The 21,689-nt window shown below is 40.3% G+C and overlaps 1 protein-coding gene across 2 annotated transcripts; it reads left to right on the top strand.

The window, feature by feature from the left end:
• The first annotated feature begins 1,673 nt into the window (after positions 1 to 1,673).
• On the top strand, positions 1,674 to 21,561 carry PTER (phosphotriesterase related). Of its 2 annotated transcripts, none has more exons than XM_053989014.1 (5): positions 1,674 to 1,899; positions 11,488 to 11,960; positions 13,677 to 13,942; positions 17,343 to 17,483; positions 20,720 to 21,561. In XM_053989014.1, exons 2-5 carry the CDS (start codon positions 11,529 to 11,531, stop codon positions 20,928 to 20,930), a joined length of 1,050 nt encoding a protein of 349 aa, XP_053844989.1. In that variant the 5' UTR covers positions 1,674 to 1,899; positions 11,488 to 11,528; the 3' UTR covers positions 20,931 to 21,561. The 2 variants fall into 2 exon arrangements, with proteins under 2 accessions (XP_053844989.1, XP_053844998.1); XM_053989023.1 differs by lacking the exon at positions 1,674 to 1,899 and adding an exon at positions 12,456 to 12,612 and having other exon boundaries at positions 11,887 to 11,960.
• Positions 21,562 to 21,689: the final 128 nt, after the last annotated feature.

Below are 21,689 nucleotides of genomic sequence, written 5' to 3'. Positions count from 1 at the left end.
CCTCTCATACATAATTTCTCCTGCACTGACTGCCCAATAATATGAACATGTTGAAATACAAGCTATTGTAAATGACAGGCCTTCATATCTCCACTTAATCTTTGCAGGACCCCTACTCACTTGACTTCATATGAGAAGCAAATAAAAACAAGTGATGTGGACAACTGGAACCATCCCAGCAGCTTAGCTCCAGCCATCTATTTGTATTAAGCACTACTGCATATTCCTGGTGAGTCGATGCTAATTCAAAAGTTCCCAGCATTTCACTTGTGTCACTGTCTTCATCTTTACTTTCCCTTACTGGGCAGTAATTTCCCTTTAGTTGAGATCCCAAAGGTTGTGTCCTCCCCCCACCAATATCAGCAGTCGTGGATTCTAACCCTCAGGTCTCGTATTCTCAAAATGGGTTTTTTTGGGTTTTTTTGGTTTTTTGGGTTTTTTTTTTTTGTTGTTGTTGTTTTGTTTTGTTTTGTTTTGTTTTGTTTTGGGTTTTTTTTTTGTTTTGTTTTGTTTTTGGTTTTTTTTTTAAGCCAAAACTTCATTTCTCTATCACTTTCATAAAAGAACAACTTTCTTTTACCTCCTACCTCTCTAAAGTTGTTTACTTCAGCACCCTCCTCATTTTTCATGTACTACTTCCATTTTTGTCCTTCACTATAAGATAGATGATAAACGGCCCATGCATCAGCATGCATTGGCTTTCATTCCCAGTCATGCCCACTCACTTTCTGCATCACAGGATTATCTGGGATCTGAAGAAAAGCTAGGATCCATCTCCCCCAGGCTATATTAAAGGCAGGCACACAAGAATCCTTTTGCAGGCATTGTGCTGCAGTGCTGGCCCCAGCCTGTTATGAATGGGAACAAGGAAGAGTCAAAGTAGAACACATAGCAATTAAAAGAGTAAGTACTTCTCCCAGAAAAGCTTCCTGACTTCAGGTTACATGTCTCCACAATGCACTGGGTGACTTTGCTACAGATTTGGCTATGTGTGAGGGCTAGAGAAGTTCTGTCCCCTGTGCCTTTTGCTAGTGATGTTGCCAGCACGTTTACCCTTCTATAAAATGGAATAGTACCACATTGGATGCTGTGAGACTTAGGTAAATAAGACACTTTTGAGATCCTCAAAAGGAAAGGTAAAGGCTTCTGAAGGTGAATTCTTCATCACAAAAACTTCTTTACTTAAAGGGTTAAAAACATTGGAATGAACTGCGTAGAGAAGTTGCATAGCACGCAGTGCCACGATTTGGTTGACATGGTGGTGTTTAAAGGTTGGACTCGATGATTTTGGTAGTCTTTTGCAGCCTTAATGATTCCATGATTCTAACTTGGTGTTAGCTGTGTTTTCATTTTATACTGTGGACCTGCACTTTCTTCCAGAATCATTGTGTATCTCTGTGTAGATACTTGGAAATGCCTCTTCAACCATCCTATTTGCATTAAAGGGCAGATTAGAAAATATTGCCTCTTGCAAACCGAAGCACTCAGCGCGAACTCCCACCCTCCCCCCCACTCCCTCCCAGAATGACTCCGTGGATTCCAGCCTCCTCCCAGGGACAGGCAGGATGCTCACAGCCACGGACTCTCATTCGTACTAGGAACTAAGGATGACACAAAGCATAGCTGCCCCTCACTCCACGGGGGAACTCCTGGGGCCGGGGAACGGGCAGCGAGCTGGGCGGGTCCCCACAGGGAGGCAGAGGGGCAGCGCTCCGCTCCCCGGCCGTTCTTCCGCTCTCCTGTCCGGCACCCCGCGCTCCCCAGGCCCCGCCGCCCCCCGCCTGCTCCACCACTCGCTCCCGTCCCCGGGAAGTCCCGCCCCGCTCGGGGCGGTCGCGGCTCTCTGCCAGCCGGGGCCGTGCGGGGTGCGGTGCTGCCGGCGGAGGGTCGGACCGCAGGGTGAGCGAGTGGGGTGTGGGGAACTCCTGCGGAGCCGCTCCGCCACCTCCCGCGGCCCAGAGCCGTGCCGGGCTCGCCCTTGATGCCCTCGGCCCGACAAGCCGCCCGGGCCGGGAAACTTCGCCCGAGAGTTGAGGGGCGAGAGCGGCTTTCGCCTTCTCCGCTGCCGGCCCGGGAAGGCCCGAGGCGGGAGAGCGGAAGGCGGCTGGCAGTGCTCGGGGCAGGGGCGGGGCTGTGCCCAGGGCTGTGCCGGGCTCGGGCCGCGGGTCAGGGCCGCGGCGGGCCCGGCACAGCCGGTGCAGCCTCGGCGGAGGGGCGGCTGCCGGGCTCGGGGCAGAGGTGCTGGCTCAGGCAGGGCTCCTGCGGGGAGCGTGTGGAGTGTGAGGGGACGAGCAGCTCTTCTCTGCAAAAGCGTTTTACAGCACCAGATGATAGTTACCAACAGAGTGAGCCGCGAGCTCAGGCGGCTGCACTGTGTGAGTGCAGCTACACTGCTATTATTAGTACTGGTATTTAATATTTGTACAGCCATAACAAGTTAAATATTGGAACTACGTCCTCTCTAGTACTCCTCTCCCGACAGTTCCCGAGGGTGTCTCTGAAGGAACAAATGCCTCTATCCAAAACTGGGACCTTCAGAGCCTGCCTTCAGCTGCCTCTCCATCTGGAAGCACCAGCAGCCCTCTGCAAGACGCTTCCAGAGTTGCTTAAGTTTGTCAAGGCTGAGCAGCAAAGCTCCAGACTTGCTTGTGTGCCCTGTTGGGACACAACACTACACCATCCATATTCTCTGTGGCCTGAGGCTTGCTGCCCATCCAAGACACAGTTGTGGCAGGTTCCCTGCTCCCCTGGCACTGGCTCAGGGAGCTGCGGAAGGGAGGCTGAATCTGAGTGAGGGAGGTTCAGCTCCCCCTGCCAAGTGTGCTTCAGCACAGTGGCAAAGCCACTGCTGGGCAGTGGCCTTGGGTTTTGGCACCCTTCTGCATTAGGTCTTGTCTTGTGGTCAGTTTGGTCGTAAGTTGAAGCATACAGGTCCTGTTGGTGAGGAACTCTGAGGAGCCTAGCAAGTACTTGAATGTATATATGATCTCCAAGATACCTGTAAACATAATTCTTTTTTTTTCAGGTGTCTGTTGTAAAGGGTGGTATCTTCTGTATGCTAGAGGCTTGTGACAGTTCTTGAATGAAACCAGTTTTTAGCTGGAGGTCACTTACGTCTGGGAAATTTTGTTTTACTTGTCTGGAATTCCCTTCTGCTTTACACTGGATAAATTATTCAACGTCCTCTGTCATAATATGTTCTGTAATGTTTAAAGGTTGTTGCCTTCTTTCTGCTAGGGGCTGTGTTTCAGTGATGGGTGAAGCAATGCTTCTAATAAGTAGTTTTGTATCATTTTGTCAGGTAGTCTGGGATTGTTTTATGAAAGACTACATATGTGTCATTTATTATTGTGAATGCGCCTTATATTTTGGAATTTAACAGATGTAATATTTGCCATCCTGTCACCATCATCACATTCATTTTCATAGTTATAATCAAAGGTGGCAACAATGGCATTCAGATGCTCAATTATATTTCATGTAGATGACCAGTGCTAACTTGCTAAATTAGTGCATGGTGCAGCAGGAACAAATGTCACAGCTTCCCTCTGTTAGGAGCCGTCAGCTTGCTTCTCACACATGAAAATCATAGTGAAGCATATGGCACCAGTGAGTTCTGTGTTTATTAAAGGACTATGCCTCTGAACATTCTGTGAATTTTTTTCCTTATTTCACTTGATGTAGATCTAAAATGTTTTTCCCATCTTTCAGGACTTGAAATACTGAACAAATCAATTTTTTAGTCAGACTTCTTAAGGTTCATGAAAACAGTGTGAGGCTTCTGCTTGTATCAGACTGGCCACCTGTCCGGTATGAGGGAATTAGAGATCCATCTAAGCTGTGGAAACCTATGGTACAAGTCTCTGGTTTGATACAGAACAGTTTTGAACTCTTTTACATTTTCTACATTTCTGGAAAATTGGATTGCCAGCTGTATTGGAGGGTAAGGGGAGTATCCCATCCCTCTAGTTCTAAGAAGAAATTACATCCTCTCAAAACTGGTAGGGTAGCTTTTCTGCTTCAGTGTCATTTTTCTGGTCACAAATTAAAAGTTTCCTCAGAATTTTCTAAGCAGTGGTCATGTCTTTGGTCTGATAGTAATATGTATGTTGGTAATAATCCAAGAAGAGCATTTTATCCTAACAATATCTGGGATGTGTTTCACAAGGTCTTTTCTCAGGGTATTTTTTCCCATTAGATCTTCAGATTGGTTGCAAATTTTGTGATACTGATTGGTTGCAAATTTTGTGATACTGTTCTTTGCAGTAGTGGGACATTGAATTTAATTCTTTGCATCTAAGCTCATTGCTCCCTAGTAAAGAAGGTGGTTTTCTGGAAGTGCCTGCTTTTTTCAGTTGCTGCAGTCTGTGATAGTGAATGAGACTCTGAAGCAAATCGCCAGGTTCTTTTCCAACATGCGTGGTTTTACAGATCTTAGTGAATCAGTGACTGCTGTGTTCTGTGGCAAAACTGATGTTGGGGTTCATTCATCTGAATAATTTTTTTAGATGTTAATGTTCAGTCTTGATCAAGAGATAGTAATGCATATCACTCTTCCATTACTTAGATTTGTGTGGTGCATTTCTGCATGTGAAGTTCATGGAGTGGTTTGATGTGGCTCTGTAGGGCTGTACAAGCGAGTGATAATGCTCCACCCAGCATGCTTACTGAAATGTTTAAGCTCATGTGATAATATGTGTATGAGACCTCAAGTAGAGAGAAAACCAATGAAAGTCAATGAGAATAACAACAAAGAGTGGAGTTAAGATGTATGCTTGTTTCAGATTTGAAATTTAGAGGGAATGAAGGTTGGATATGCATTCCTGAAACGGAGACTTTTTTTCCCCACATCTTGTTTCCTCATAAGAAAGAGAATATGTGCTTATACCCCAGAACCTTCGAGAAGCAAATGTGAGTCTGTTAAGTCTTAAGAATATGAATGTATATATCAACATGCAGGACTTAGACCATATTTGCATATAGCATAATGTGACTTCAGTTCTGATTTTTGGCCTAAAAACACTATGTGTGCATGTAAAATATAATTAATGTAATGTTTGACCCTGGAGGAAAATTTTTATCTGACCTTTTATCAGGAGTAATTTTGGAAGCTGCCCAAAATGTAAAATCCCCTGAAGTTCTTCTAAAGAGATGTTAATGAAAAAACACTTAGGGGTATGCTGGTCTCAGATCTCTGAGGAAGAGAAACTTCAATGTGACTTTGCTCAGAGAAGCCTGGATTTTGAGACTGTTATCTGCACAGAAATAAGGTAAAATGGAAGTCTGACTATTCTGGTCACAACAGCTAAACTTTAACCAAATTGGAAAAAATTGTGCAAAGTTCTATATATGAGGTGACTTGGACTCTGCTTCTTGGGGCAAATCACATGTGCTTGCTTTGTTCTCCAAGGTTTGTCCACCCTGCGAGACGGGTATGAGACGCTGCACTTGTCCTGGTGTGACAGTTCAACTCTTAAGGAAGCAATCTGATTTAGATATGCCTGGCTTAAAGCCTGGCTAGAGCCAGAACATGACCCTCAAACCATGCAAAGCTGGATGGTCAGTCTGCCACGAGTTGAGCCAGAGGGAAGGTGCTGTAAGAATTTTCTCTTTCCTTTCAGGTGAACATTTAAAAGCTTTGCTTCTCGTTTACCCAGCTCCTTATCTGAGAGTGTTTTTCAGAGGTTCTGAGGGCAGGGCGTCAATAAATTGGCCTTTCCCATATGTGTACTAGTGTTTATGTTTCTCTTAAAATTTAAGTGACTGCTTTTAGATTGTAGAACATTGACAGTGCTACTCAAGCAATGTAGCTGCTATGGAGTGTGTGTACCTGCATATTTTGGTGGTATTTCTTGTTATCATAGCTGGATTATATAAGGCTTGTCTAAAGCTCTCCTAATTTTTTTTCATAGCACATACTGTAACCTTACATAAAGTCTTACTTTTAGTATTCTTTCTCACTTCTGTAGTGTAAAGGTTTTTTGGTTGCTCAAACCATATATAGAAGATTTAGTAAAAAGCAATATTTAGCATTTCTTTTGGCTTGACTTCTTAAGGAAATATGTTTTTGAATGGTTTGGGGACCAGAGGTAGGTCACTGAAGGCCACAACATTAACCCACTATTCTGAGTATTTCCAGAATAATGTGTTTCATGAAAAAATGCAGCAAGGTGGAATAGATGATGCTTTTTAAATAATCCCCCCAAGAATTCTCTCTTTGAGTCTGTTGGCCAATTTCTACCCATTCAAGAGCTTACACATCCAAAATGGTGATGCTTGTATGCATGCTGCATGAAGATACAGCCACCCAAAGGTAGGAAACAAAGACTGGCCCACGAAAGGAAGAGCTGCAGCATATGCTCCTGTGGGCTTAGGCGGGAATTTGTGTGAGAGAGAGGCACCATAAGTGTTCCCTTCCTCTCTCATAAAAGCTTTATTCAAGGCATGAAAAATCTCCCGTGTGACATTGTTCCTTAGGACACAAAGCCTTGAGTTAGCTTGAAGTTCAGCAAATCATGGTACTCTCATAGCTCCATTTTGGGAGAGGAAAAGGACCAATGCCACTTCTGACCAATGTCAATTCTGAAGACAGGGAAGAACATTTATGACTTTTAATGAAAATAATCTGTCACCTTCAGAGCAGCATACCTGCCATTTCTACAGAAGAGGCCCGAGTTTGCCCAGAAACCTCAATTTTTTCAGTACTTCCACTCATTTTCAAATTCAAACCCAAAAGCAATATAAGACTTGTTGTTCTCTCATGTAACAGAAACTAGTGATGGTGTGAGAGTGCCTGTTAGGACTACAGTGTTACAGGTCTTGGACTCCTTTGCTGTGACTGGTGCATGGGGAATTGCTGGACTAAATGACAATTGAGTCTGCATCTGTCCTGGAGCAAATGCAGGTTCTGTCCTCCAGCTGCACTCAGCCACCCAGCTGTGGCAGGCTCAGCTCCACAGCCCCTGTAGCTGTGCTTTCCTTTCAACATGCATGAGCGAAAAAGCCATGTTTACTGAAATCTGTGTCCAAGGGAGTGCTGGGTTTCAGGCATGTTTGCACTGTAATTAGCGCTCATGACTATATTTTTGAAGAAGGTAGAATAGATATGGAGAAGTTAGAAAGCTTGCTTGTCTGGTGGGGAAGAGGAAGAACTGTGCAGGCAGTATTGAATTCCTTTCTATAAACCTCTACGTGGTTGGCAGAAACATGAGGGAAGAGAAAAGTAATGTTTTTTTGAAATTTTTCGTGACACAGTCTGCACGTGTTCTCTTACCCTGTGCCTCTCCTCTTTGTCTTGCTAACTTTTTCCCTTGTCACAAAATGCTTACATGTGGGGAACAGTGAGATAACACAGCATAGACTAACTAATAGTAATTTCCTACAGATATGTCACATATTTCTAATTAGTGGCTTTTCCATGCTCTATAGGGGTTGCTCAAACTAGAATCGAATTCTCAGAGCATTTCCTCCATCTGTAAATATATAGTGAGCCTGTGCTGTATCATATTTCCCAGGGCTGTGTGGTTATAAAGGAAAGACCCACTTAAAATGCTCTTGATGCAGCCAGGGCAGCCCTTGTTTCTAAATGGCAGCTGTGTTTAACTTTTTCTGGGTACAGTTAATACCCATTGAGCCATTCTTTTTGCTTTTTTTTGGTAAATTTTATGTCACAGCAATCTGGATTTAATGTTGCTCTAATCTCACATTGTAATGTAACGACAATGAAATGATTCTCACACTGGTCTACAGAGAATCTGTGTTAATGCCATTAAAATGTGCTTACCCAATCAAAACAAATGCAGAATTAGCATATGGAAACTGTGTTTATGTGATTATAATGTTTCAGCAATATGAGATTACTGTAGGAAGCAGCTAATCCAAACCTAGGGAGACTTCCCATTACAAGGCCATTAAAATGACACAATGACTGAAGCGCATGTTTCAGATGGGAAAAGTGGAAACATAAATCTTGTCATCAGTATTCAGGCAAAACATCTATTGAACTCAGTGGAGTTTTTACCAGAGTCAGGAATGCAGCACCATGACCTTTTTAGTAGCAAATCTCTTTTCTCTTAACAATACCTCTAGGAAAAATATTTACTTCACCAAGATTTGATAGTTGGCTAATGGTGAGAGTTGTATTTTATGCACCATCCAGTTGGTGGTTATAAAGATTTGTCCAGCATTTATTACAAGAATGATAAGGTAGTGTTTCACAGCTTTTGTGAAATAATAAAAGTTTTGGTTACATCTTAAAGCAATTTTCTCATTTTTTAGTCTGAATTTGTAATTTTCAGGAAATATAATTTATTTCTCTCTTTATACAGCACCCAGAGCTGAGAAGTCTTGGTCTGTGCAGGAGCTCCTTGGCAATACCACCACATAAATTAGTGATTTTCAAAACCAAAATAGCTGTTATTGCCAGATATGAACCTACCTATTTATCTTCTGTGATAGGAATCAGCACATTTTCCCATCTCCTCAGACTGGGTTAAGATTAAGGAAATATAATTCACATAGCCTGTGTAGAGCCATCTGAATTATATTTGTTTTGTCCTGGATTGTTTCTTGGCTCACTCCTTAGTCCATGGAAGGAGGATAACATTACAGGAAGTGACTTGTCCTGTCCTTTTACAGGCGTTAAAAATAAGCTGGATGAATTGCCTATAGATATGTCCTTCCATCTCCAGATGATTGTTCTGTAGTAGACATACATCATTTAAATGGCTAAATGAGGTGATATGAATGCAGTCCTTGGTGTATGAAAGAAGAAATTTTTTCAGAAGAAAGTTCTGTGTAAAATATGGCATGCAAGTCATGAGTAAACCACACAAACAGTGATTCCTGTAGTAACATCTACATGCTTAAATTAAATAGGAATCCTGATTACATTTAAAAGCTATTTGCACCTAAAATCTGTTTTAAAAATACATAATTCTGATTCGATCAAGTGAATCTTACTAGGAATAATGTATCATAGCATAACCAGGGCAGACTCTATGTGAATGACAGTAGGGAAGATATCAGGACAGTGATTTCAAAAATAATTCCAGTCACAGGTTGTTGACTGTCTTTATTTTCTATACTTCTTTTATTAAGAGTGGTGGGTTTCTAAAACTGTGTCAGTTATCAGGAACAGGCATTAACATTAATACATTTTTCGTGAAGATAAATTAGGCCTACTTTAAATGCTGTTTGTGTAAGTTTCCATTTTTTGTGATGCTTCTTATATTTACAAAAATCCTTGGCCTCAGTCAAAAGGTTCAGTAAATTCTGTATGTGTATTCTGTAATCTGAAATCTAGAGTTTAAAAATCAAGAGGTTGGTGTCTGCTAAAAGAGAAACCTGGCACAGGAGCTGGTAATTGATTTGTGTCAAGATCTATCAAAAGAAATTAAATACTTGTGTATTTAATTGTATATAGGTTTGGTTTGCTAACTTAATAAATGGATTGGAAAATTGTCAGTGAACATGGGGAAAGAGAAGTGTGAATCTAATGCAGAGGGTAGTTATCACTCTGTGCTGTCAGGGTTTTACTGAATGCCAGAGTGTAGATATTTAACATTAAAAAAAGAGGGAAGGGGCAAAAAAAATAAAGCAAAGGTAATGCTTAGAATTATGTCAGTTGCTTTGCTGTACATATAAGAATGACTCAGATCATTGAACTTTATCCAGAATAGTGGGTTGCTTTATATAGAGCACCAGCCTTCTTCAAGGATGGAATTAATGACTGTTTAATTGAATTGCAGCTAGGAGAAGTTTCTGACTAAGACAGGTATTTTGGTTTTAATTATTTGCTCAAGAATAATATTTTCTGAAATCATGCACTTCTTAATCTGTTTGGAAGAAAAATAAATCATCCTATTAATCAGCCAGCAGTCTGTTCTATGAGAAGGATTATTCTTCTATCTTCTCAAACAAGTTGACATGCTAGTTCAGGAACAAAATTCCTAAAAGAACAGTTCATCCTAATCAGCTTTTACACAAGGCAAGTAAACATAGTCAGTCAGTCATTTCTCTTTTTTATGGATGGCCAACTTCGTATTACAATGAGCACCAGCACTACAGAATTCACTGGGCAGGCAATAGCTGCCTTTTCCAGAGGCTGGGTCATTTTTGTGCGTTGGTGCTCTGACAGTGACTGCTTCTCATGAGATCAAAGTATCCCCAAAGAGATCTTGATGTTCCTGTGCCCTTTGATATGTGGAGTTCAGTGCCCTTCAGATTTCAGTTTTTCTGTCATCCTAGTAGATTAACTTTAGCAGTTAAAAGGAAAATGTCCTCTGAGGGCTTAACCAGTAACAAACCCATGTTTATGACATTATTCACTAAAAGGGAGGCAGAAATGGGAAAGACCTCTCTCTTTAATCAATAATGCATGCTCTAGTTAGTCCTTTCCTCTGGACATGATTAAACATGTATTTTGTTTCATAACTCATGATTTTGGTTGACTAGGGATTTTAACTATATATCCTCAAGCCTTTGTGACTAGCATCTGGAAGATCTAACATGAACTGGTTAGTCAGGACTAACCCCCCTGCCCCTCCCAAAAGGGAAAAAAACAAAATCCCAATGGGGATAGCTGCAGTTAATTCTAACCTGCAGTGAGTTAGGCTAAATTGGCACAGGGCCTTTGACACGAACCAACTGCAGACAGTAACCTCAGTGTTTGTCTTTGTCACTGCTCGTTTGAAGTTTTGAGAAGTAACATTTTTTCATTGATGTTAAAGATTAATTAAAAAGTGTCTGAGATGCTGAACCACATACAAATTGTTAGATTAAGGTCTGTTCTTAACTGGTAAAATATTTGCCCACTGAAGCTCTTTGGCTTCTCTGCCGCTGTTTGTGGGCCATGCTCTATCTTTGGCGGCTGTTGTTAGCCTTAGAGGAGTGGTCCTGGGCTGTTCAAGACCTCCAGAGAACCTGAGTCCTGCTGAAGCCAGAGGAGCAGATTATCACCCCCACCCCTGCATTCCACATAGGGAGGGGCAGACAAGGTGCCCAAACAGACTGCTTCCTTGGCATGTGAGAGGGACACTGAGTCTTGGAGGCCAGAGATAAATATACTGAACATACCAGTAAGGAATATTCAGCCTTGGTGCCAAGTGTGTTCATCTGGTGGCTGAAGCTGACAAAATATGACAGCTGCTGAAGAGCAAAGAATCCTAAATGAACATACAATGGTTTTATTGAATAGGAAACATTTATCTTAATGTGATACTGACTGCAGCACAATAAATTATAACAGTTTCCATGTACTGAAATGTGATGTGTTTATGTTGCTGGAGTACTGATACAAGCACAGTGGGCTAAAATAAATGCCTTGTTTTTCATATTGACCACCCTGCTACAAACAGCTTTTGGAAACATCCCAGCAAACACACACAGAGTGTAGGTACATGTGCAAGAGGGAGGAGGGATTTCAGAAATTACCTGAGAAAATGATGCTCTTTCTGAAATGTTTTTGTTTCCTTTCTTCATTCCCAGACTCCTTTAGGATCTGGTTTTTTCCCCGTTGTTAAAGAAAAATGCTGTCCTTGAGTGGAAAAGTGCAGACTGTCTTGGGCCCTGTGGAGCCAGACTGTCTTGGCTACACATTGACTCATGAACACTTGACTATGAACTACAGCAGCTGCTTTTGTCCACCTTCTCCAGGCCAAGAGCCTTTGTCTAATGGGCCCATTGAGATGAAGAACTTGTTTTGGATTAAGCAAAATCCCTACAGCCATAAAGAAAACCTTCTTTTGTATCAGGAGACAGAGGCTGTGAGGGAGGAGCTGCTGCATTTTAAAGCAGCTGGTGGTGGGACAATTGTGGAAAACACAACTACAGGAATTGGCCGGGATATGAATACTTTGAAGAAACTCGCTGAAGAAACTGGAGTTCATATTATTGCTGGTGCTGGGTTTTATGTGGATTCCACTCATTCTTCTCAAACACAGGCCATGACAGTGGAGCAGGTAGGTCTTAACCATTGCTTCAGCACCTCTGTCCTGTGAATTATACCTGGGTAAGCCAAAGTTGGAGAGAAGTTCTAGTAAAATAGATGGAATATAGAGGTGCTCAGCAAAGAAAACAGGAACAGCACAACTGCTTGTGTGTAATATCTAGAGCAGCACTACTTTCATGTGCTTGGTTTATCTGTCAGAATTTCCAGTTCTTAAGCTCCATTTTCTTTGAGGGATTTGTTATAATGCAACAGTAAAAAGAAAATACAGTATTTCATGTCTGGACATTTGGTACACCACAAACTATCTTGAGTTTTTTACTGTTTTTTAAGGAAGGAGTTTATCCTTGCTACTTCTTCTGTCACTTTTTCTGGCTAATTGCTTCCCATTGAGTTTACCCAGCATTCTTGTAGAAAGCATAAATAATTGCAATATTTATAGGACAATTGTAAATCACTGCTCTGCTCAGGCTGTGTGTTGTAGCTCTCTTCTCTATCATTTGTCCAGGCTTTTCAGGGCATAGTCTACATCAGCCTGTTTGTACAGTGACTAAGACAATGTGTTAATAATACCTGAGGTCCCCAGATGTTCCTGTAATAATAAATATTCATCTTTTATTAAGAAAATGTGGTGATGAGGAGAAGAGGGAATGGAAATCTCCAAGGTAAGAGGCTGTGAATGTGTATAAATACAGCTGACAATTTTTTTAGAAATCTGTCACAGTTTACAAATGAGTCAAATTAATTTTAAAAATCAATGGTCAAAACTTGAGCAGTGCTGCCAACAAAACTGGACCCAAGCTGGCCCAAACTGCACACAAGAGTACTGTTTTTCCTAAATGTTCTTCCATTGCTTGAAATACAAATAACATAGACACATAGATTTTTCAAGGCAAAGTTTTCCCTTCTGTGTTTGATGGACTGGTGGAGACCCACAGATTTCCTGTACTCAGCACTTAGAATGTGCCATCATCAAGGTGCCTTAGAAGGCCATGATCAGTACCATTTTGTGCTCCCAGTTCTGAATGTATGGTTAAGATATATGGCCTATTCTGAGAGAGAAAAAGTAAAGCTTTTATAACAAAATAGTTTTATTAAGAGATTCTAATGGGTTTTGTCTATGCATGCTCTAAAGCAGGCTAATTTTGATCTGTAAATTTGTCAAATGAGCCTTGTTTTTGTAGCTCTGAAGATCTGTTGTTTTACACTGGCATTCCCATAAGCAGGTTTTGCCTTTAAACTTGTCTCTTCAGGATGCTTGCCAGAGTTTCTTTCTTCCCTATATGTATGACAAGGTTTCCTTATTCTCTGATCTCATTTTGCAAAAACTACATCGAATTTTGTCTGATGCCAATTCAGGAGTGCAAGGCAAAGGTTTTGAAATAAACTAACCTTTTTTTTTTTTTTTTTACGAAAATTTAATGTCTGCCTAAATCAGAGTTCAAATTACATGTAGACCAGCTTTCTTGGCAAACCTGGACAAATGTGTGACTGGATACTGTTAAATTGATGTGCTTCTGTGTTTATTTTGGTCTTAGTGAATGGCTAGCATAACATTAGTTGACAGAAACCAGATTTTAACTCCAATGTTTGCACACACCCAGCTGTTAATTAGATAAGTTCAGAAAGACCTTGAGAGCATAACTAGCCCAGCATCCATAGGCCAAATTTGATGCTATTTAACACAAATAGTAATAATAACCAAAAATCTCATTTTTCTGTTCTCTAGCTGACAGAGATTATTGTTGATGAGGTACTCAAAGGAGCAGATGGGACTAATATCAAGTGTGGTGTGGTGGGAGAAATAGGTTGCTCCTGGCCTTTGACTCCGAGTGAACACAGAGTGCTTCAGGCAACAGCACAGGCTCAGTCACAGCTTGGGTGCCCTATTATCATCCATCCTGGCAGGAACAGTGACTCCCCTTTCCACATTATCCGCATTCTGCAGGAAGCTGGGGCTGATGCTTCAAAGACAGTCATGTCTCACCTCGACAGGTAAGGAGACTATTCTGCTGTGCTTCCTGCAGTGTTGCCACAACTCACTGGGGTTTTGCAGAACTACACTGGGAAAAGGTGACATAGAGTTTTACCCTCAAGTTAACTGACTTGAAAAATAAGTGGTTATATAGAGCTTGATCTGCCTCTAGCACTTCAGTCCACTTCACTCCAGGATCGGGTTTTAGATTGACATTGATAAGAGATTTTGGTATTTTAAATGCTGTCTTTGAAAGCCTGGCAGAGGGATTAGGAATAACTGTAGCCACATTTCAAAAATGAGAATTTCATTAATTTGTATCCATGCACAAATCCCAGTATTTACAAAGCATTGGACACTGAGCAGCTCTCACTAAATTGGGTTGGAAGTTGCTGGGCTTCCAGTGTTTTTGAAAACTGGGTCACTCTTAATGGCCTTGCCAAAATCTCACAGAAGCTAATGGAGATTTCCTTAATTTGGCTGGAGTCTGGATCAAAGCAAAAGACAGATTTTTAATGTTCTACTACCAGACAGAGGAACTACTGCTGTAAAAGAAAATAGTTGGGTTTTGGATAATCCATAGCATAGACCAGATAGTTACCTTTTAGTTTCCTTGAGAACAAAAACCAGGAGCTTGGAGACGCACGGAGAGAAATTGGGATGCTTTTCTGTCTCCAGCTTAGAAATACAGCCTCTGTTACCAAATCAGTTTTGTATGACCTTGTGTTGCTCATGGTGAGCTGGAGTATGTCCAAGCATTGATTAGTTTGGCCAGTTGCTGAATAATGGAGACTATTTGTGGTCATATGATTCTCAGCAATTGGATTGTTTTCCCTCAGTGTGAATGTAATACAGGCAATAGCACTGTGCTCCAAATTTCTTGTGGTTACAGGCTCTAAGAGCTTGCATCTCGAGCTACAGGTGTTTGTTATTCACACAGAGCTCCTTGTTTTCCTTGATGCTTTTAGGAGCACAAAATTCGTGCCATGAAATTATATTTGAATATTTATAAATTACTTCCTTTTTGTATTTACCTGTATTCCACTGTATCTATAGCTGCATTTTTCACCCCTTTTTGAGAAAAAACTGATTACTTAAATCTTTTTCTGAAAGAGGACTGAGCAAGCTGCAGGCATCAATACTTATGTAGCCATTTTGATGCAACATAAACATACAATTATGGCTTTTTGCCTCTTATACACTGTTGTAAATTGTTGAATTAAATTATTAATTGATGGAAATTAAACAATATAAGTAGGAAAACAGAGGTGCAGTTTCAATAACAGCCGTTGATGCACAATATGACATTTCCTTTTATCTCTTTCTATCATTACTTTCACACATTTAGGTTGGCACTTGCTATAACATAAACTACTGTGCAGTTTGGCTTTGCAATGTGCACTTAACATTTTAAGTCTCCTCCAGTAAGAAAAATCCATGTGGGAGCATCCTAGTCCCTTAAATGTGAGATAAATTTGTACATAGCTCCAAATTTCATGTTTGCATTTCACATAGACAGAATGGTAGTTTTCCAGTGGATTTACAATTAAATGATAAAACTAAAATGCTAGCTACCATGTCTTGCAATTTAAAAAAAGGTAGCAGGTATCCATGGTGGAACTACAGTGTACTAAAAGGCTGGAAGCAAAAGCTATCGAGGCCTCTGCTTTAGCCATTTGTTAGGGGTTAAGGTTATAAAGGAGATTAACATCTTGACTCAACTCACTTGAGTAACGTTTGTTAGAAGACTCACAGCAGCTGTTACAAATTGGCATCATAACAGTTTGGTGTCTGTCCCCATGGTATTTGTGGCTAAGGTCCAAATGACAGGGTGCTTCACCATGTCCCACCTCTTTTTCCATGAGCTCAGGGCTGTTCAGGGACAGTGTTGCCCAAACACCCAATTGCAGCTCAGAGATCAGCAATTTGAACTGGGAACTGCTGCTGTTGCTACATCCTCGTGGCTCACAGTGGGACCCAGTGTCTGGGGAAACTAAGTTCTCTGGCTCTTTGATGGGATAGAACACCCAAAAGCATGACACTAACAATAGTTTTCAAAATAAACTGTTGTGGCTGTGATTTTGAAATAGATTGTTGGGTGTTTTTGCCACTTGCACAGGATTGAATACTCTTGGTGATTGTCTCCCTGTGAGCCGAGCAGGGCTGGATCTAAAATAATCTGTTCTTTGGCTCTGCACTTCGAAAACTCATTTGGTAATAAATGTTCAGTCTCTGTAAACTGTAACATTTATTTTAAAATAACATTTTTTTATTAATTACAGTTGGCAAGTCTTACACTCCTGCTGATGGCAGGCTTGTTTGAACATGGATTTTCTCTCTCTCAACCCATCTGTTCCTCCTACTTGATTGGTTGTTAAGTCATGATACTGAAATTATGACATCAGTCATTTCCATAGCAACAGACTGTGATGTAATTGTGTAAGGTAAAACTGCTTTGTGACATCAATATCTGCAGTAAAAAAAAAAAATCCCCCAACAAACTACTACCCTTTTGGTTAACTGTTCTGCTCTTGTGGAAAAGTTCTTAAAAAAAAAAAAAAATTGTGTAGCAGCTGTAAAGATAAAGTTGTATCATTTGAGTGTTTTTGTTTTTCTTTGAACAGCTTATACACTTGGTAAAAACGGTTCAAAGAAAACCCAAAATATTAAAGAGAACTCTTATTTCTGTTGCTGTTCTTTTCCAAATGAGTGAGAGGTGCTAGAAGCTTTGTTCTTTCACTTTTCAAATCTTTTGTAAAGCCCATGTCCCAGATACTCGAAGTGCCATTACGTATTTTGGTGAGAGCATTTCCTTAAGGTGTTCTGGCCAGATCCCAGTGCAAACAATGATATATTGCTGCTCTAATAGCAATCTAGAAACATCACTGTACAAAATAGAAACTAAAGACAAAGTTGTATATTACTGGTGTGTGATGGATGAAACAAGCCCTGGGTGAAGCTGTCTCCTGTAACTCTTTTGGGAAAGTAAATCTGTCTCGTGTAAGTAATCCATTGTCTTTTTTTTTTTTTTTTTTATATCACTATGAATTAACCTCCTCCTTAAATGTCCTTCCTTGTTAGGTTGTCTGTTGAGAGGGTTAATGATATCAAAAGTAAGTAACTTTCCTGTTTCCATTTAAAGATTATTATAGAGGTTTTCATTATTTCATGGGGAAAGAGTTGGTTTTGTTTTGGTTTTTTAATGCATGAAATCCCAAATGAATGTAAGAAGGACAATGCTGTGTATCGTCTTAAGTTGCATGTGTCAAAGAGGAGTCCTGTTTTTCAAATAGGTAAATTATATCATAGATTATTTGGTTTTTTTCTTTGCAAGTAGGAGGTCACAAAGTACCTGTCCTCATACCATAAGATGTTTTATTCCTGTTACAGTGCTGACTTTGTGTTATATATGTTCTGCAGGACCATATTTGATAAAAAGAAACTTCTCGAATTTGCTAAACTTGGATGTTACTTAGAGTATGACCTATTTGGTACAGAATTCCTTCACTACCAGTTCCATCCGGATATTGACATGCCGAACGACAATGAAAGAATTGCAAGGTATCTGCTCCCATACAGTTTTAGCTATAGCATGGCTATTGATTTAAAAATATTATTGATAAAAAAATACTTGTTTTAAGACCATCACAGAGTGACTCTGCTTGTTGTTCAAAATTGTCTTTTGTCCTACTGAAATAATGCCATTTTCCCCTGCTGCTGTCACGCAGCATATGAGCAGCAGTCATGCTGCATATGAGCAGCATATTAGAGCAGCATATATAATTTCTTCTTTCTGAGGGGAAGATGCAGAATCATAGTGTTGTAGGAAGTTACTTGAAAAGAAGGTCAAGAGCATTTTAAACTTCATTCTCTGTCCTAATTCCATGTTGATCTGGTCAAATTTATAGTCTGTAAAAAGGAAAAGGCTGAAAATATTGCATTTATGTTAGGATTAAGTGCTTCTGTTTGAAACATAGTCTTGGAAACTTAGTGCTGCTGCTAAACATCATCTCAGCCTGTAATATCTCCTCACTGGTTTGCTAACCTAGCAAAACTCATTGGTTGTTTTGGATGGATTTGTGCTTCCATCCTGGAAAACTGCCTTTTTTCTTCCAAGCACTTTATCACCTTTCCTCCCCCTGTCCTTTTGCCCTTTCTGTTTTGAAGGATGTGATTCCTGTCTCTTCAGAGCTCCCATTCTCCTCACACTCACTCACAATGTGAAAATATTGGTCCCACTGGCAGGATACCTCTTCCCTGCTTCTCATCAGCACCTGCAGTCTCAGCTCAGCTGCACGGCCAATCTGTTGTGCTGTGTTAACACAAAGTTTTGCCAAAGAGATACATTCTGTACAAAAACTGTCTGAGAGAAGGTAGGATCAGCTGGGAATGGACACCTCACTCCTTCCACTCCATCTGGAGGTGTGATGCTGCCATGCTGTTTGTCCACAGTGTTTGTGAGCAGTGAAGTGGCAGGTGTCTGAGGGGTGGATTGCCATCCTGCCTGTGTCTTTTTACCTTCCAGAGTCACAAACAGTTCTTTCACTCTTCTTGATGAGAAATATTTTATGATTGCTGATCACTAATGAAGTAACTTCTAGCTTTCCTTTACATCTCAGACGTAGTTTTCCTCCCCCTCATTGTCAGATTAATCTCAAAACTAATCTGTTTTCAAAGTGTTCTCTCCTAAGAAGGTGCTGTGGCTGTTATCCCACCCTCCCGAGCATTTGCTGCTGCTTTTCACACTAGAAATTGTTTCTCTCTTAACAATGCTCTCAGTCTTGCACTCAGTATTTTAAACTGTTGCAAGGAGTCCACAGTTTTCGCATTTAGATTGAGTAAAGTTGCTTCCTCTGCTGTGTCTCCTGCCCTCTCCTGTGCCATGGAAAGTCAGCATCTGCAGAAGCACTGGGGAATATATAGAGAGGACTGGACTAGGCTAACAACTGGACTTGGTTAACAAGTGCATGTTCAACTGTGGCAGAGTTTTCATTCCATCCATGATACTTGCTCATCCACCATTATCTCTCCTGAAACTCTCTAGTGTCTGAGTATTTCTTGCAGCAGGCTGTTCAAAGGAAGAAAAGATGAAAGGTTTGTCTTCTCATTGCACAGTGTGAGTATGTGTATTTGAGTTATATCGATGTACCTACAGTGGACTAAGGATGGCTGGGGTAATCTCCTTAGGGTTTTGTTTTGTGAAACAGCACCACAGAGGTAGAAATCAAATTGACCTCTAAATGAAAATACTGAATGGAAAATACTTGTTCACATCTTTTTTGTTCAAAAAACAAACTTCTGTAGTCATAACATACCTACTTAACACAATTTAGCTGTCTGTGTGCTTCAGCAGTTTGGTTGCAGTCTACTGCCAGTGCAAGCAAAAACTGACTTCTGTTCTGGGGCAGTTTGGAGTCAGAGGAATGAGCAAAAAGGATCAATGGATACAGAATGGAAAGGATCATGTGCCTCCCCAACGCATGAAATTAGTTCAATATTAAAGGAGACGATTCTAATATGTTTGGTCATCAAAAACTTACTCCCTCCAGTGCCATTACTCTTACTTACTGGTTGGCTTGTGGTCTCTCTGTATTTCAGGCTGGAGGAGTTTGTTGTGATGTCGTAGGACTATGCTTTATGTAGTGTTGTGCACTGTATGGCACAATGTATGGTGGCTTTTTGAAAAACAATAAAATGTTACCAAATTCTATCCTATTTGCCTTCTTTCTGCTGCCCATGCTGGTTTGATCCTGCTACATGTATCTCCTTGTAACTACCTGTAATAAAATGTGTCAGTAAGGGCTTTCAGATACAATGTGGGTACTTGTAAGGCTAGTTCTTGCTTTCTTGCTGATCAAAGCATTGTCAGGAAGGTAAGGATTAGAACTTCACAGTGCTAGCAAGTGATGGAATTGGAGGCCTTCATGAGGAACGAGCACTTTCCAGGGCTGGTCTGTCAGTCCCTGCCACTTCAGTGCTGCAATCCTCTGCCGAACTAAATGGAAGCTTACTGAGAAACTTAACAGTCATGCCATACAGAGGTGTAGACATCCACATAACATAAATGCTAAAATATTAGTTGATCAAGGGAGTAAGGCTACTTGAATGAAATGTGAAGCAGAAGGACTTGTAGTAGTCCAGCTACAAGAGTATGACCAGAAGGATTACTTCTTTTTCCAAGCTGACCTGTCATTTTGCCAAGGCTGTTTAGCTGCCCTGCCATATTAATGCCTCTTATTTCCTGGCATGGAAAATGGAGTATGATACTGGCAACTTCAACTTTTTATTAACTTGCTTTGTTAAATGGGATTCAACCGAATTTATGTAAATGAGGCTTCTTTAAAGACCTGTCACACACAGAGTCCGGTCATTAGCAAATGTAATGGGACCAGCCTTGTGACAGCCAAAAGTAACCTGCTGAGAAGGAATTTATGTAGGAAATTATTATTTACTCATTTATATAAAACCTGTCTCCCGTGCATGGTGATGCTGAAGTTCTTGAATTCCTCTGTGGAATTAATGGGTCTGGAAATGCAAAGTCATGTGCCAAAAGCAAAGTTTTACTTCTCCATTTTGATATATGTGGTGGTGTGTTTTCAGAGGTGGGATATTTTTCATGCAATAAAAAATGGATTTTATTTTCAGGTAAATGTAAGGAGTATATTCTCTGAGCACCTAAGTATTTTCTGTTATAATACAGTCCAGCAGTACAGTAATGTAAGAAATGGAAATGCTGGTGGGTTCTGTGCTGTTGCAGTGAGAACTTTCACTGACAGGGATGCTTCCAACTTTTGCAGGATTCGTATGTTGATTGAAGAAGGCTATGAAGACAGAATTCTGATGGCTCATGATGTACACACCAAGAACAGGTTGATGAAATATGGAGGTCATGGATATTCACATATCCTGAAAAATATAGTTCCTAAAATGCTAATTAGAGGCATATCCCAAGATAAAATTGATAAAATACTCCTAGCAAATCCAAAGCGGTGGTTGACTTTTAAGTAGGAACAATGAATAAATATGCCTGATTTAGAAGGAAGCTTGATAAAATTCAGATTTCAATACAGCAGTCATTAAAAAAAAATCTAAAAATCTGAAAAACTAAAAATTTAGTATATGCAAATAAACTAATTGTAACTTTTCTTTTTAATTAGAACATCAAAATTGTGTACTGTCTCTACATGTTCTCTCTTCTGAAAGTTTGCTCATGAATAATTTACGGAATATGAGCCTACCTACAGAATCTTTTCAACTGACATTTTAAGATAATTGTTTCAAAAGCATAATCTAATACTGTTACTGAATGTTACCTTCAGACTACTTCTGAAGATGTGTCACCTGGAAGGAAATTTCCTTGGAAGGAAATTACGGTTTTCAGTTAAATTTCCTGTCTTCAGGGGCTGATTTTAATCCTTGTAATACTGTCAATCTTCTCATTATCCTCATATTCTTTAAGTAATACTTGATTGAAAGGTCTGGAAGTTTTAATTAGCTTCCATAGACAAGAGAAGGCAAGAGGAATCTCAAAAAAGATAAGGTTTCTTTCTAGCTTAACAGTTTACTTAATTGTAACTGAAAATGTAAAAAATACATGAAAAATATATTTTTGAATAAAGCATTTTGATCACCTCTTAAACTATGTGCAGTATTATTACAGATGTCTTTTTCTAATTGCATTAATTTTTTTATCATGAACTTGGAGTCTCACAGCAATCATGTAAAACTTGACACATGCCAGCTTCTTTTTGTAAGGATGCAACACCA

The sequence above is a fragment of the Vidua macroura genome, chromosome 1, assembly GCF_024509145.1.
Source record: "Vidua macroura isolate BioBank_ID:100142 chromosome 1, ASM2450914v1, whole genome shotgun sequence".
Classification (NCBI taxonomy): Eukaryota; Metazoa; Chordata; class Aves; order Passeriformes; family Viduidae; genus Vidua; species Vidua macroura.
This window is presented reverse-complemented; position numbering and strand designations above follow the sequence as displayed.